Source organism: Dipodomys spectabilis, unplaced genomic scaffold, assembly GCF_019054845.1.
Source record: "Dipodomys spectabilis isolate Male_0828 unplaced genomic scaffold, ASM1905484v1 ptg000098l, whole genome shotgun sequence".
NCBI lineage: Eukaryota > Metazoa > Chordata > Mammalia > Rodentia > Heteromyidae > Dipodomys > Dipodomys spectabilis.
The window spans coordinates 17,973,537-17,988,862 of record NW_024870775.1 but is presented as its reverse complement, the minus strand read 5'-3'; the positions used below and the strand labels follow the sequence as shown (position 1 = coordinate 17,988,862).

The 15,326-nt window shown below is 37.1% G+C and overlaps 2 protein-coding genes across 3 annotated transcripts in view; one reads left to right on the top strand and one right to left on the bottom strand.

Annotated features, from left to right (window-relative positions):
- The window catches only part of LOC122113557 (centromere protein P), a 190,760-nt gene that overhangs the window by 77,881 nt on the left and 97,553 nt on the right, over positions 1 to 15,326 (top strand). The window lies entirely within an intron of this gene.
- Positions 6,110 to 15,326, bottom strand: part of Aspn (asporin) — a 29,476-nt gene continuing 20,259 nt past the window's right edge. For both annotated transcript variants that reach the window (XM_042686575.1, XM_042686576.1), the window contains exons 6-8: positions 10,602 to 10,695; positions 10,022 to 10,160; positions 6,110 to 6,897 (exon numbers count right to left, since the gene is read on the bottom strand). In XM_042686575.1, the coding sequence (XP_042542509.1) occupies positions 6,700 to 6,897; positions 10,022 to 10,160; positions 10,602 to 10,695 (431 nt within the window). In that variant the 3' untranslated portion in view covers positions 6,110 to 6,699. The remainder of the gene's footprint in view (positions 6,898 to 10,021; positions 10,161 to 10,601; positions 10,696 to 15,326) is intronic.

Genomic DNA, 15,326 nt, shown 5'->3' with positions numbered 1-15,326 from the left:
AGATTGCTTTAAAAAAAAACCACAAAATCTATTCATTAAAAATAAGAAGAAAAGCCGGGTGCCGGTGGCTCATGCCTGTAATCCTATCTACTCAGGAGGCTGAGATCTGAGTATTGCCATTCAAAGCCAGTCTGGGCAGGAAAGTCCGTGAAACTCTTACCTCCAGTAAACCACTCAGAAAAACCAGAAGTGGCTTGTAGCTCAAGCAGTGGCCTGTGCTCGCCTTGAGCTGAAGAGCTGAGGGATAGCGCCTAAGCCCAGAGTTCGACCTACGACCGACAAAAAGAAAAAAAAAGAGGATTCCAACCACTTACTGATGGCTTACACTTGTAAGCAACCAGGAGGCTGAGATAGGATTTTGGTTTGGAGCTAGCCAGAGCAGGAAAGTCCATGAGACTCTATTCACCAATTAACCAGCAACAAGCTAGAAGTGGAGCTGTGAGCCAAGTGGTAGAACAGTAGCCTTAAGCAAAAAAAGCCAAAGGACAGAGCCCAGCCCCTGAATTCAATCCCCAATACCAGCACTAAGTAACAAGGGTATTTGAGATAATGTATATAATTTAGATACTTAGGTCTGAATTTTGTGAGGGAGCAAGCCATGTTGTTTTCCAAAAGTGAAAGACAAGAATCAAAGCAAGGTAGTGAGCACCAGCATCAAGGTAGACGTGTGGTTAGAATAATATTGTTTTAAAAATGGGATCTTGTTGTCCAAGCCTGTCTGGAACTTATGGGCTCTGGAACTTCTCCCACATCATTCTCTCAAATAGCTGGGACTGCAGATAATTTACCACCACCTCTAACTAGGAACCATGTTTGCAAGGTAAATATAACACTTAATAAATGAGCTATTTCTAACAGCAGGCCATTTGGGCCCCATTATGGAACTATCTGAACACTAAATGTCACATTTGCCCAGCAAACACAGTCCACAACTTTGTGTATCTGCCCCCTACAGGGATCTGAGGAGCAGCTTGCTTTTCCTTCATGTACTTTTTCTGTATATGTTAACACACACACACACACACACACACGCACGCACGCACGCACACGTATGCACATGTACGCACACACACATCCCAACCTTACCCTCTGTCCTATATAAGCCAGAAGTTTCAGTGTGTGATAACAAGTCCAGAATTGCTAGAGCTGCTTGTTAAAAACTTAAGATCTAGCATCTCTACATTCTACACCTAGGAAACCAGACTCTCAGAGAAAGGGCCTAGGAATTTCCACTTCTAAGAAGTGCCCCAAGTGTTATGAAAACATGCAGAAGCACTGATTCAAATGTCTCCTCTCCCCCCACTCTCTTAATTGGACCCATTGCTAAATCTTTTGTACCCTGCTTCAGATTTTTTTTTTAATCTGTTCATGTCAAAGTATCCAGATATTCTGAGTAAGGTCTTACTCAGATATTCTAAATAGGGTCTTACTTAGTTTCCTTGTGTTTATATACACTTTCTTCATCCCATTTTCTTATTTTATACAAAAATTAATCTGGTTATACAGTGCTTATACTTTATACCCTCCAGTGCTGTTTCATTTTGTATATTTTAAAATCATTGGATGGGAGGAATTTGAATGTTCTTACTACAAAGAATTGATAATTATGGAAGGTATTAGGCTAATAATCCTATTAATTAATGTAATGTATACATGTATGAAAATATCACACTGTAACACATAAATAAATACAAATCATTATTGGTCAATAAAATGAAGAATAAGTTAATTCTCATTATTGATTTTCAAATATGGAGAAGCTTTGACCTTGTATATGCCCACACTTTTCTCTCCATTAGCTTTACATAGCCATATTCTTGCCTTGCTAAGACTTTTATAAGAGCTTCTGCTACTGAGAATGCTGAGGCTCCTCACAGCTCAGTCTCCTTGATAAATAACTCCTGCTTATTTTCTAGGTTTCATCTTACTTCAGTTGTAATCAACTACAAATTTAATTGATTTCTCCCTTAAGGCTAAACTCTCAGTAACCTCCATGATTCATCCTCTTCTCTATTTTCTGAATAGTTTCTTAATATTCTGCCTGTTTGTGATGTCCCTAGAAAACTGACCCTGTACCAATCCAAGAATTATTTGTGTGTGTGTGTTTGTGTGTGTACATAACTATAGTATCACTGAGAAAACACAGTAACTAGATGGTTAAACAGGAGAAAGAAGGGAAAAGTGGAATAAGAGGTTCTTATCCTTAATTAAACATCTGAGTTACCTGAATCACAATACCATTTTCTGCCAAGTCTTTCCACAGATACTTTATTAATATAGAAGCAAATATATATATTAAAAAGCCATTTTCAAAAACTTGGAATTTTAGCATTGTAATTAACGTTATTGATATAAAGTATGACGAATAAATGCTGTTCTTTCATCATCATCATCATCATCATAAAGATTTTCTAATATTATGAAGTGACTTACATACTTTAAAAATATATATAGCATTCTGCTTGTCCAATTTTCAAATTTCCATCCCTTTGTTTTTCTAATTTTTTATTAGTCTAGCAATGTGTTCCAACTTTTCCTTCTAGTCAGTTGTCATTTTCCAATTTTTTAAAATATGATTAGTAACAATAGTATGAAAGTAAAAATATTTGGCTTTGTTTTGCTTTGTATTTATTTGCAGACTTCTGTGGCATATTAGAATAAGACTGCCCTCCCATGGTGAAAATTGGGTAACTTGACCAGTTTAATATGCTTGTTGGGGGCGAGGGAGGATACTCTGAGATATTATCTTTTTTAATGGGAAATAGAAGAGAATAAAATAAAAATAGTTAAACCCTATACATACCCTATGGAAATGAATTGATGAGCCCTAAAAAAAGACTTGTAGAAACATGTTTTAGTAGCTTATTCACAATATCCCACAATTGGTGATACTCAAATGACCCTCAGTATTAGAAAGGGTAAGTACTATTCAACAATAAAAAGAATTGAATGATAACACATGATATTATAGATGTATTTCATATGTCATTTTTTAGCATGTTAAATTTAGTCTAAAGCTTCTATACATATTCCAGTTTGGGTTAAAGGAGGTATCTCCTTACATGGTTAGTATAACCTAACTTTATGTGTAAATTGTAACCTAATTTGATATGTTAGCAGACTGTGTGACCTATTCTTCTAACAGTAGTTGACTCTCCATTAATCAACAGAAACCTGCCATTCAAACTACATTCAAGCTATTAAACTAGTTTGACCATTTACTTCCATTTCTGTACTTCACTTTCTTCTATTTGTACATATAATCTCCCCTGTGTAAGGCAGAATATCCTTAATGATTTTCATCTCTGTTGCCTTATTGTAAAATCTAAAGGAAGTTAAGATTTACAAAGCCAAATTTGTTGTAATCTTCTCACTTAAAGAAGCCAGACACTGGTTATTCATGTTTGTAATCCTCACTACTCAGGAGGCTGAGATCTGAGAATTTACATTCAAAGCCAGCCTGAGCAGACAAATCCAAGAAACTCTTAAATCTCCAATTAACCAATAAAAGACCAGAAGGGAAAATGTGGCTCAAGTGGTATATACAAGTCTTAGCAGGGAAAAAAAAAAGTCAATCTAGAGTACAAGGCCCTGATTTCAAGCCCTAGTACCAGTACCAAAAAATAAAAATTTTAAAAATTTAAAAGAAGCAAACGAAAATAGTACCTAAAGATTTATATATATGAGTTCATTTCTTTGAAGTTCAAGAACAGATACAATAAATCGACAGCAATGTATACTAAAAATTAGCGTCTTAGGCCTAATAATGTAGGATAATAAATGTATATCTCCACATTTGATCTGCTTTGCCCAAAGATGCTATTTGCATTATACCATATACAGAACTTAAAATAGAGCATAGCTCTCATCAGAGTTTAAACTATTAAGCTTTAAAAAAAAAGTTGAAAAATTTTATGAACTTGGATTAGGTAGCAGTTTCTTCTGTGACCCAAAAGTTCAAGCAGTAAAATAAACTAGAAGTCATCATTAAAACCTGTTTTGAGTCAAAGGACAAAAACTAAAAAGTGAAAAAGAAGCCTTAGAATGAGCCAGGAAGGGAGTGGGGATAGTGTTTTGATGATTATATGACTTGTTTTTGTGGTGATAAAAATTCTCCAATATTAATTATGGTGAGTGTACAACTCTAACTACAGTAAGGACCATTGAATTGTATGCTTTAACTTTTTTTAATTGTATGCTTTAAATGGTTGAATTATATGTGAATTTTATCTCTTACTCCAAGCCGATGCTGGACCAGTTGAGTCACAATTCTAGTTTTGTGAATTTTATCAATAAAACTTTTACTAAAAATAGTTTAGGAATGGGCTGTGGTGTACTAATTCTAGCAACTCTGGACGTTTCAACCTAGAGGAGCTGTCTTTCAAAGCCATCTTAGACAGAAAAGTCTGCAAGTCTTCATCTCCAACTAACCAATAAAAACCTGGGCTGGAGACATATTTCAAATGATAGCTCATTATCAGTAAGCAAGAAAGCTGAGCAAACATGAGGCCCTGAGTGCGTGCTGAAGTTGAGTAACCATGCTGTGAAAAATGAGACCTTCCTTATTTACCTCTTCTTAATCTTGATAGCCAACCCCCTCTCCTCCTTGTGTACACACACACACACACACACACACACACCTATACCTGTAATCTAATTCTCTCCTTGTATATACACACACACACACACTCACACTCTCACACACCCCTACACCTGTAATCTGATTCTCTCCTTATATCCTAAGTGTATTTTTGAGGTTGTTTGAGGTAAGGACAAAGGATGAACCAATTTGTCAATGAGACTCAATAGACACTATGGTAGGAATGAACTATACAACCTAGGGGGAGGGATACCAGGAGGGGGAAAACTGGAAGAGAATGAGGGAAGGGGTAACACTGTTCAAAAGGAAATGTACTCCTTACCTGACTCTTGTAACTGTAACCCCTCTGTACATCACCTTTACAATAAATTTCTTTTTAAAGATGATCTCTGGTATAGCACAGGAATTACATGTTGTGTTTTAGTGTTGTTATAGAGGATAAACATTAATGTTGCTTTAAAAATGTTATATGCAATTTTTTTTTTTTTTTTGCCAGTCGTGGGGCCTGAACTCTTGCCCTGGGTGCTGTCCCTCAGCTTTTCAGCTCAAGGCTAGTGCTCTACCACTCAAGCCACAGCACCACTTCTGGCTTTTTCTGCTTATGTGGTGCTGAGGAATCGAATCCAGGGCCTCACACATGCAAGGCAAGCACTCTACCACTGAGCCATCTCCCCAGCCCTACATACAAAGTTTTTTAATTAAATTTTTTGAGTGGGAGAAGAAAAAATAAATCTAAGAATACTTCAAACTAGTATCTTAAAGATTCCCTTAATTTCCAATTGTACTTATTTTATGTTGAATACCAATAAAGAACACATAAATTACTCTTTAATTTTTGCACAGTTTTGAGCTTTTATTTTTTTTAATCTGATACTCTGCCTTTTCTGTTAAGCCAGGTATGATTCTCAGTTAACAAGTCTGTTTTTGAGGATAAAAATTGTTGTAGAATTGATAGATATCAAGATGCTTCCAAGCAAAGTCTTCCAAATGGACATCCTGAATATGTTCCTAGTTGAGGTGACAGCGTTACATAACCTAACAATTGACATGCTACTAAAAGCTTATAATAACTGATCATGAAAAATGAGTTACAGATTTTACATAAACTCTTACAATGCATTTTAACAGTTTTTTTCTTTTTTTTTGCTTATGTGGTGCTGAGGAATCGAACCCAGGGTCTCATGCATGCAAGGCAAGCACTCTACCACTGAGCCACCTTCCCAGCCCATTTTAACAGTTTTTATAGTTAATAGTCCCCAAACCAGCTCTTATAAAGTTACCTATTCAGTTGGTAATGCACACTGAAAGTTATATTCTAAGAGCTCATTTGTTTATTTTTGTTTGCTTCTTTTTGCTGGTCCTGGGGTATGTAATCACTATCTCAAGCTTGCTTTGCTTGCTTGCTTGCTTGCTTGCTTAGTGCTTTGTCACTTGAGCCATGCTTCCAGCCTAGCTTTTTGTTAGTCAATTGAAGATGGAGTCTCATGGACTTTTCTGCCTGAGCTGGCTTTGAACCATGATCCTCCAGATCTCAGCCTCCTGAGTAACTAACATTACATGTGTGAGCCTCTGGTGCCTGCTTAAGATTTTAATCATAAAAGATGGGCTCTTACACATGAGAATTTTAATATGATTATATTGAACCATACTTCAATATGGTTAGAAATATTACAGTACTATCCAAGTTATTAAAGAGAATAGACTACTCTTCATATAGCTGTCCTTTTCAGTCTTGGTTTTCTAACAGCAAATGAGAGAGCACAAATGTTACTAAGTCAAGCATTTCATTTACAGTACAATTCTGTTAATGCACTTGGTAACAAATGGTTAAATAATGAATGTCTTTTTTTATTGAAAGAGGAATATTCAAGCAAGATACTTATATAAAATCATTTGTATGCAAAAGGAAACTGCAATAGATGCTTATTTCTGTTAATCATTGTATATCAATAGTTTGGCAAAATTCTGTTGAAATTTTTTGTCATTTACCACTTGGGATAAATTTTTGCTTATATTATACCACCATTATCAGTCAAGTTCAAGTTTTCCAAATGTAAAAAAATGTTGAATTACACACACTCAATGGACATTACTAATTATTACTTTCTGAAGTTCCCAAGCTGAACACTCATTCTGCTTAGAACACAACGGAATGTTGCAGGTTGTATTTCCCAGTACTTCATTGGGTTGTTGAATAAACTTATTGCACTATACAAAGATTTCTTCATCTTTGGTATTGTTGGACAAAAGTCATTCACTCCCACTTTTGTAATTGAATTAGAATGAAGGAAGATTATCTGTTAGAGAAGAGGGGAAAAAAGACTAAGTTTAAAATACTGAGTAAATATAAAAGAAACACATTCTATTAAGTCAGCTTTTCTTTCCTTTCACCCTCTGCTCCCCTGTTCAACCACTAAGCTACACTCCCACTTCTTTTTTAAAATATTTTTTAGTTTTTAATTGTTACTATAAAACTGATTTACAGAGAGGTAGCATATAGTTATGTAAGTCAGGTAATGAGTACATGTCCCAAAAGACATCCATTCACTCTTTCTGACTCTTTGATATTTTAATTTCTGAGACAGTCTTGCTGAGTTGCCCTAGCTGACCTCAAACTTGAGAGCCTCCTGCCTTGCCTCCTGCGTAGCAAGGATTATAGTTGTACACTAGTGTGAGTGGCTATGGTTATCATTTATTCATGGCTTTATTCATCTGTTTATTTAACAATGGTTTGCCTATATTTTTCATGTAAAATAGATATATTCGTTTACATATTATATAACTTATAGAACTGAAGCTCACATAATTTACAAATATGTGTCCGGAAGATGCATTATGGAGAATGGAACTCAGGCTGAGAGACACTGCCTGGTCTGGTTGGCCACTTTGCTTCTCCCACTTTTCCCTTTCTGCACAGTTACTTCTATGCCATATTTATATTTGTTTAAAAATATTAGAAATGGGCAGAAGAATTAATTTCAAAGCTCTCAAGATTTTGACTCACTCTATAAATGCAAAGAAACAGCATTTTCTGTTATTAAAGATATAGAACTGATTTTTATGTTTTATAGAAAAAACATCTGACATATATATATTTGTATTAGAGCGTCTGAATCTTTCTTTTGCACCAATAGATATATCAACTTTGTTTTGCTTTCTGGTGCCAGCTCAGGGCTTGAACTCAGGGGCCTGGGGCCTGGCCCTGAGCTTTTTTGCTCAAGGCTAGCACTCTACCACTTGAACCACACCTCTATTTCTGGCTTCTTTTTTTGTTGTTTTTTTTTTGTTTTAAAGGGTGGTTAATTAGGGATAAGATTCTCACAGACTTTCCTGCCTGGGCTGGCTTTGAACTATGATCTTCAAATAAATCTCAGTCTCCTGAGTAATTAGCGTTACAGATGTGAGCCATTAGAGCTGGCTTGTCACTGCGCTTTTGTGCTCAATGCTAGCACAGCACTCTCACACTTCCACTTAAGCCACACCACCACTTAAGCTTTTTGGTGGTTAACTGGAGATAAGAATATCTCATACTTTCCTGCTTGGCCTGGCTTAACACCCAAGATCCTCAAATCTCAGCCTCCTGTGTAGTTAGGATTATAGGCCACCACACTTGTCCTTATTTCCCAGTTTTATAGCCTTAAAATTGTTACTCATAAAGAATAGTGAATATAACAACTTTCCTTTATTCCTATTAATAGCTGTTCTATTTTTTCCTTTGGTCTTTTATTGCAGTAGTACTATTTCTTGAAAGTAAAAGCAATTTACTTAACTGATTCATTGTTGGCCTAGTCAAAAGCAGAGGTGTTTTGCTTGCAAAATTACAATACTAGTTTTGATTCTTTTTACCTCTAGACTCTGCTTTCACTTTTGACAAAGACAATATAAGCCCAATCATGAAAACTGTAGGCAATACTAAAATGTTCATGTTTTGTCTTCATCTCCCCTCTGTGCTCTATCTGTCCTGGGATTTTTGTAACAGGTAATGTTCCTCTCTGTTTCCTTACTGCTCATTGTCAGAGCAAGTTGGTGTTTACCAAAGCTCAGAGGAGGCATCAAGTAAAACATACGAGGCATGAATCTGTTTAGGCTGTGAATATTCATTGACTGGAACAATTGTGACTTTTGTTCTTCTCTACTGTAGTTCTGGTTCATATATGTGTAATTCTGTTCATATATGTGAACCTGGCCAGCTCCAGACCAGCCTAGGCTACATAGATCCTGTCTGAACCCCTTCTCCCCACAATAAAATAAAGACCTGAAAGAAATCTATAAGCAGAGTATTTAATGCCATTTTGTTTTCAGTGTCTTTTGCTTCTTGAAAGATTAGGGCTTTACATCGCAAGAAAAGCCCGTGAGAAAAGTAAGCTTAAGTGAAAAGAGAGTTGGGTTTAAGTAGAGCTTTCTTAAACTGAAAGCCATAGAGGAGAATCATAGAAGTTGTGAAAGTCCTAAATTATGTGTGAAATATTATCTTCACTTCCTGTGGTTCCTGTCAGTAAAGAGTTACAAAATGAGAAAGGAAGGGTTTCTAATAATGAAAAACAACATGGATCAGCACCTGGCTCTGATGGCTCACACCAGTAATCCTAGCTACACAGTAATCCCAGCGCTCTCTCTCTCTCTCTCTCTTTCTCTCTCCCTCCCTCTTTCCCTCCCTCCCCCCTCTCTCCCCCTCTCTCCCCCTCTCTCTCTCTCTCCCTCTCTCCTCCTCTCTCTCTCCCTCCCTCTCTCTCCCTCCCTCTCTCTCCCTCTCTCCCCCACCAGGCTCTGATGGCTCACACCAGTAATCTTAGCTACATAGTAATCCTAGCACACACACACACAACACACACACACACACACACACACAGAGTGTGCCAAAATATGAACTTTTGAATGGTGCTATCAATCTACTTCCAGGCCTGGCACATGCTTAGCAAGCATTCTACCAATGAGCGGTACCTTGTGTAATATGAACATGTGATGCTGCAAATGATGACTTGCAGTTATGTATTCTTTACCATTTGAAAAAACACTTCTAATCCAGCACCACTTTGATAGTGAAAAAAATCTGGATCTTAATCTTCTTGCTTTGCCTTGTGAAAGGTTTCTAGAACAAGATGACCCTCCTTGGTTTCCTAGCCAGCCCTGCCTTGAAAGGTGCAGCAAGTTGAAGTTGGCTCTATTAGAAACTTTGCCACAATAACCTCAGCAGTTTCAATAGGTGAAAGTGGATACAAATGGGTTCTGAGCTTCTTGGGTGAACTATGTTTAGAAACAGTTATCCTAATACTCTTCTACTTGGTAAAACATCTCATGCAACCTGAAAAGTCATCATGTTTCAATTACCCTTGCTGCCTGCTAATCTTTGTTAGAGATACACTACTGTGTTTATAAAATGTAAAGTGCTCATAGCTACCAAACACAAGTAGGATGCTTTACCTGGAGATATTTCAACTCTTGTAACCCTGAAGGGATTTTTTTAAGTTTGTTGTTTTCCAAGTGTATTTCTCTTACACGTTGTATGTTAGCAAAACTTCCATTTTCAATATCAGTGATTCTGTTATTTCCGAGGCCCAGCCTAAAAATGATTGAAAAAAAGTAATGCATCAATTCTTAGCTTGTTAGATTTGGTAGAGTTCACTGAAAAATAATACAACCCCACTTAGAATATAAGTCTGTCTTATTTTTATACACATTCATGAAAACGTGTTACATGGCTTCAGTAACCTTTTCAGTGTACGACAATCATCTCCTACCATTCTTTTGAAAAATTATCTGTTCTAAGCCTTTATAAAAGAAAAAAAATAGTAATGTGATTGTTTTCTTCTGTCCACAGGATTTGCCTTTCCCGTTAGCATAGGCCATAGGGATGGTGGTTCTTTCAAGTTTTCTCTTTATATTCTCCTTAGCAATGATGATGCTAATGAATACAGTCCTCAAGCACATTCTCTGAAATGCTTCATTAACATCTTCATCATATAGGCTACTTCTTTTAACCTAAGGTTTTGGAATCTTTTACCTTTGTAGTTCTTTGTATCGTTTAAAGTCCTCCAGTTCCACAGTTGAAATTTTATTATAATCTAGATGGAGCTCCAGTAAAGTTGATGGTAGGTCTAGTAAGAAAAGAAGAATGTTTATTATATCAAGTAAGGCCAAGCTAATTAACTCATTTGTCAAGTTTCAGAGGATAGATTTTGGCAATTTTTTTAAGAACCTGCTTGTAAAAATCCTTTTATTATGGAAAATTCCAAAGTTACCCCAAAAATAGAAATTGTTATGTGAACCACGACACTATGTCCAGCTTCAACAAGTAGCTTTATTTGTTTTCAACAAGTTCCTTTACTCCATTTATCTACTTCTGTAGCTGCATTTTTTTTTTTTTGTCATGAAGCTTGAACTCAGGGCCTGGGTGCTGTCCCTGAGCTCTTTTGCTCAAGGCTAGTTAGTACTCTACCACTTTAAGCACAGCACCAGTTCTGGTGTTTTGAGTGGTTAATTGGAGATAAGAGTCTCACAGGTTCTTTTCTGCCTGGGCTAGCTCAAACCACAATCCTCAGATCTCAGCCCTCTAAGTAGCTAGCATTACAGATGTGAGCTACTAGCGACCAGCTGTAGCTGCATTTGTTGTTGTTGTTGTTGATGATGATCATGGGATTTGAACCCTGGGCCTGAGTGCTGTCCCTGAGCTCTTCAGCTAGGATAGTGCTCTACCACTTGAGCCACAGTACCACTTCCTGTTTTTTGGTGTTTTATTGGAAATAATAGTTTCACAGCCTTTCCTGCTGGGACTGGCTTTTAACCACTATCCTCAGATCTCAGCTTCCTGAGTAGCTAGGATTACAGGTGTGAGCCACTGGCGCCCAGCAGCTGCATTTTTTTTTAACTGCAATATTTAAACTTAAATCCCAAATATAATATAATTTCACCTGTGAATAATTCATTACATGTCTAACTGGTAAAGTCAGTTTTATGAGTAACCGCATTCTTAATATATCTGAAAAAATTCCTCATCTAATATCTCCATTTGTCACAAATACATCATTTTGCAGTTGATTTAAGTCAACATCCAAAGTAAATTTATAATATACATTGGGTTCTTTTATAATCTGTTCACTGGGAATGAATGGCCATGCCTGTCATTTTAGCACTTAGGAGGCTAAGACAGGTGTATTGCCAGTTTGAGACCAACCTGGACAACATAGTTAGTTCTAGCTAGTTTGAGTTACATAGCAAGACTCTTTCTCAAAATCAACAAAAAACAATAATAAAAAGGCTCAAGTGGGAGAAAACTTGCTTATCAAGACCTTGGTTTCAATCCCAGTGCTGCAAAGAAAAAAAAAAACCTCTCTTAGATAACATATTCTTTTTCTTCCTGATATTCACTAGTTCAGATATGGATTTGAGAAACTGTTTTCTGATTTGGCTGATGCCTCCCAAATGACCTTACTTATAATAACCCCTTTATTTCTATGACCTGGCCATTGGATGCAATTAGCTTCAGGTAGATCATCTTTTACCTGATTTTTGTTATTCATTCATGGGTACTTTCTTAATCCATTCATTAATTATAAATTGCAAAATGATGACTTGTTTGTTTTATCCTGGGGTCTCATGAACTCCTGGGCATAAGCCACCCCCCTGGCTTAGCTTCCCAAGTAGCTGAGATTAAAGATATACCTTGCTATATTTGGCTTTGATGACTTTGTGATTTTTTCATTTTTTATGGATGTAGTAGAATTTTCTAATTTTCCTTCATCAACTAGCTACTTTGTAAAATAGTTTTTACAGAAAAAGGAAAAGAACATTTGATTCTTTCAAATAATAAATTAGTACAGCATCCAGAGGTGATCAGTTAAAATGTTTGTTTTTAATATCATTTTAAACCTACAAATGCTTTATTTGTGGTATTTTATCCATTTTAGCATTTATTCTCTCAGTAGTAGTAGTTAAGGACTGCATTTGTAGTTTCCTGCTTTTGAAATAAAGGTTTGTTCTTTCTTATCTCACACTGGTATTTCCTGCTTCCAGCCCTTGTCTCATTACAAAAGCTTACTGGAAGAGTCAAACAAATTTTTGTTGTTTTTTTTTGTCAGTCGTGGGGCCTGAACTCTGGGCCTAGGTAGGCCCTGTCCCTCAGCTCTTCGGCTCAAGGCTTGTGCTCTACCACTTGAACCACAGCGCCACTTCTGGCTTTTTCTGCTTATGTGATGCTAAGGAATTGAACCCAGGGCCTCATGCATGCAAGGCAAGCACTCTACCACTGAGCCACCTTCCCAGCCCCTCAAACAAATTTATAATATTTGTCAATCAAAGGTTTTAGATAGCCCAGGGGGAAAGCTTTCCTTTTTTCAAATTTTACTAAAACATTTCCTTCCTATATGCATGGTAAAGGCTGAATGAAATTGATTTTTTTTAGAATATCAATAGTCTTAATAGGGCTGAACTTATTTTTTTGAATTTTATTGTCAAGGTAATATACAGAGGGATTACAGTTTCACGTATAAGGTAGTGAGTACATTTCTTTTCATACGCTGTTACCCCCTTGCTCATTTTTCTCCTACTTTCCCTTCTCCCAGTGCCACCCCCCAAGTTGTATCGCTGGTGTATTTGGTTTGCCCTTTGCCCTTTGTCTCACCATTTAGTTGTTCCCCTTCCCTTCTCTAATTCAGGTAAACATATATCAATACACAGGCTACCAAATTTCAAATTTTACTTTGAATTCTTAAGGCAAATAAACTAGAAGGCAGGAAAATACTTCAAAATGAAAGGTTTCTGGTTTCTTGAACTTATGATTAATTGAGCTTAATTATAATTATGAAATGATATGGTCCCTCCAGTAGGTAAGACAAAGATATTTGGTTTTTTTTTTTGTACTCACACACTACATTCTAGCTAAATAAATAATTGCAAACATAATAGTTAATAGAAGAGTAGACGGTGTCCTGGCCAGCCAATTCTAGTGTAGATTGTAAGAAGTTGGGGGATAGGGAGATCTCTAGAGAGAGATTTAAAGAACTTGAGTGGTCTGTATGCCCCTAGGACATGAGGAAGATAAATAACCAGAGAGGAGATAGAGCATAGCCTCTAAGACAGGAATAAGCAGAGTTGTGAATTTGGCAGATAGTTCAGTAACTACCAACAAATTCTAGCATGTTTTTGTACTAGAACATCTATTTCCATCGCAAACAGGTGTCTTCCCATGCAATATGATTATGCAGTAGAATTTCCCAGATTAGCAGGGAAAAAGACATTTTCTCATTTTCCTCTTGTACAATCTTCCTGGTAAGGACTCCTGGGAGGTCTGGCATTTCCTTCTGCCACAGTTATAGTATTGATGAAATTGTGAATGTGGCCACCACATTTTAGTGAATGGAATTTTTTAAATTCCTGGCTTCTGAATGTCAGAGGGATCTGGAAAGAGCAGTTATGTAAGTTCCAATTTATGTAAGATTCCAATTTAATTTCCTAAAGACATAATGTTCCTTAGTTTCTGAAAGAATCTTAAGAAGTTAAATCCAAGATATGCTTGAAATTAGAATCTTAGAGTATTTTGCAGTGTTTTCTAACACTGCAAGTGTGTTGCGGGGCACCGGTGGTTCACGCCTGTAATCCTAGCTCCTCAGAAGGCTGAGATCTGAGGATCGCGGTTCAGAGCCAGCCCTGGCAGGAAAGTCCATGACGCTCTTATCTCCAATAAACCACCAGAAAACCGGAAGTGGCGCTGTAGCTCAAGTGGTAGAGCGCTAGCCTTGAGCTGAAGAGCTGAGGGACAGTGCCCAGGCCCAGAGTTCAAGCCCCACAACCGACCAAAAAAAAAAAGAAAAGAAAACCTGCAAGTGTGAAGGGTAAAGAATGGCCATGCAAGGGGGAAGGGGAGATGGGAGGGCGGGCAGGGATGGGAAGGGGAAACAAAGGAGGAGGCAACAATGCTTGATAAGAAATGTACTCATTATCTTGCCCATGTAATTGTAACCCCTCTGTACAGTATTTTCACACACACAAAAAAAGAATGGCCATGCCCAGTAGTGTGGGTCAGAATGTGAACATAAACACAGGGGTGCTACCCTGTCCCACCCTGCCGCTCCCTCTTCCTCTCCTGCAGCTCTTGCCCAGACCCCTCCCTCTTCCTCACTCCTTTCCTTGTCCTTACTTCCCTTTTCTCCATCTTAGTTCCATTAGTTTTAATCTTCTGGGAAAAGTTTATATTTTTTTGGTCATTGTTGTCATATGCCTTATTGATATACAGTCACCTTCTTCAAATGAATGAAGCTAGTTTTATATTTGTGTGGTTCTGGATTAAACTGTTTCTTTCTGGGTAGAAAATTTGTCTTTTACTTCTGATGATATTTCTGAGTAAATGAACCCTAAGTGAAAGATCACTGCTTGATTTAATAATACCAACTTTGTTTTGTCTTAATTCTGTTTATCTTGTTAGTCTCTGGGTCAGGTGAGCAATAGAGAGGATTGCTCTTTGTACTGATGGATACTGAAAGATAGCTGTATGAAATTGAAAAATATGTTATTATATGAGTTATTTTCCAAGTAGTCATCACCAAAGAAAACCTTTGTCAGGAACAAGGAAAGCAAGATTTTCACCATGAGTTCCAAGAAAGGCAGTCATATCCAGCCAGTCATCAGATAGTGAGCTTGGAAAGAATAGCATAGAAAACTGGTCATCTCGCAATGTGGAGGAGCACCAGACTTGGATGTACCTGCTGCAGGTCTTAGACTGTGAAGGGAATAA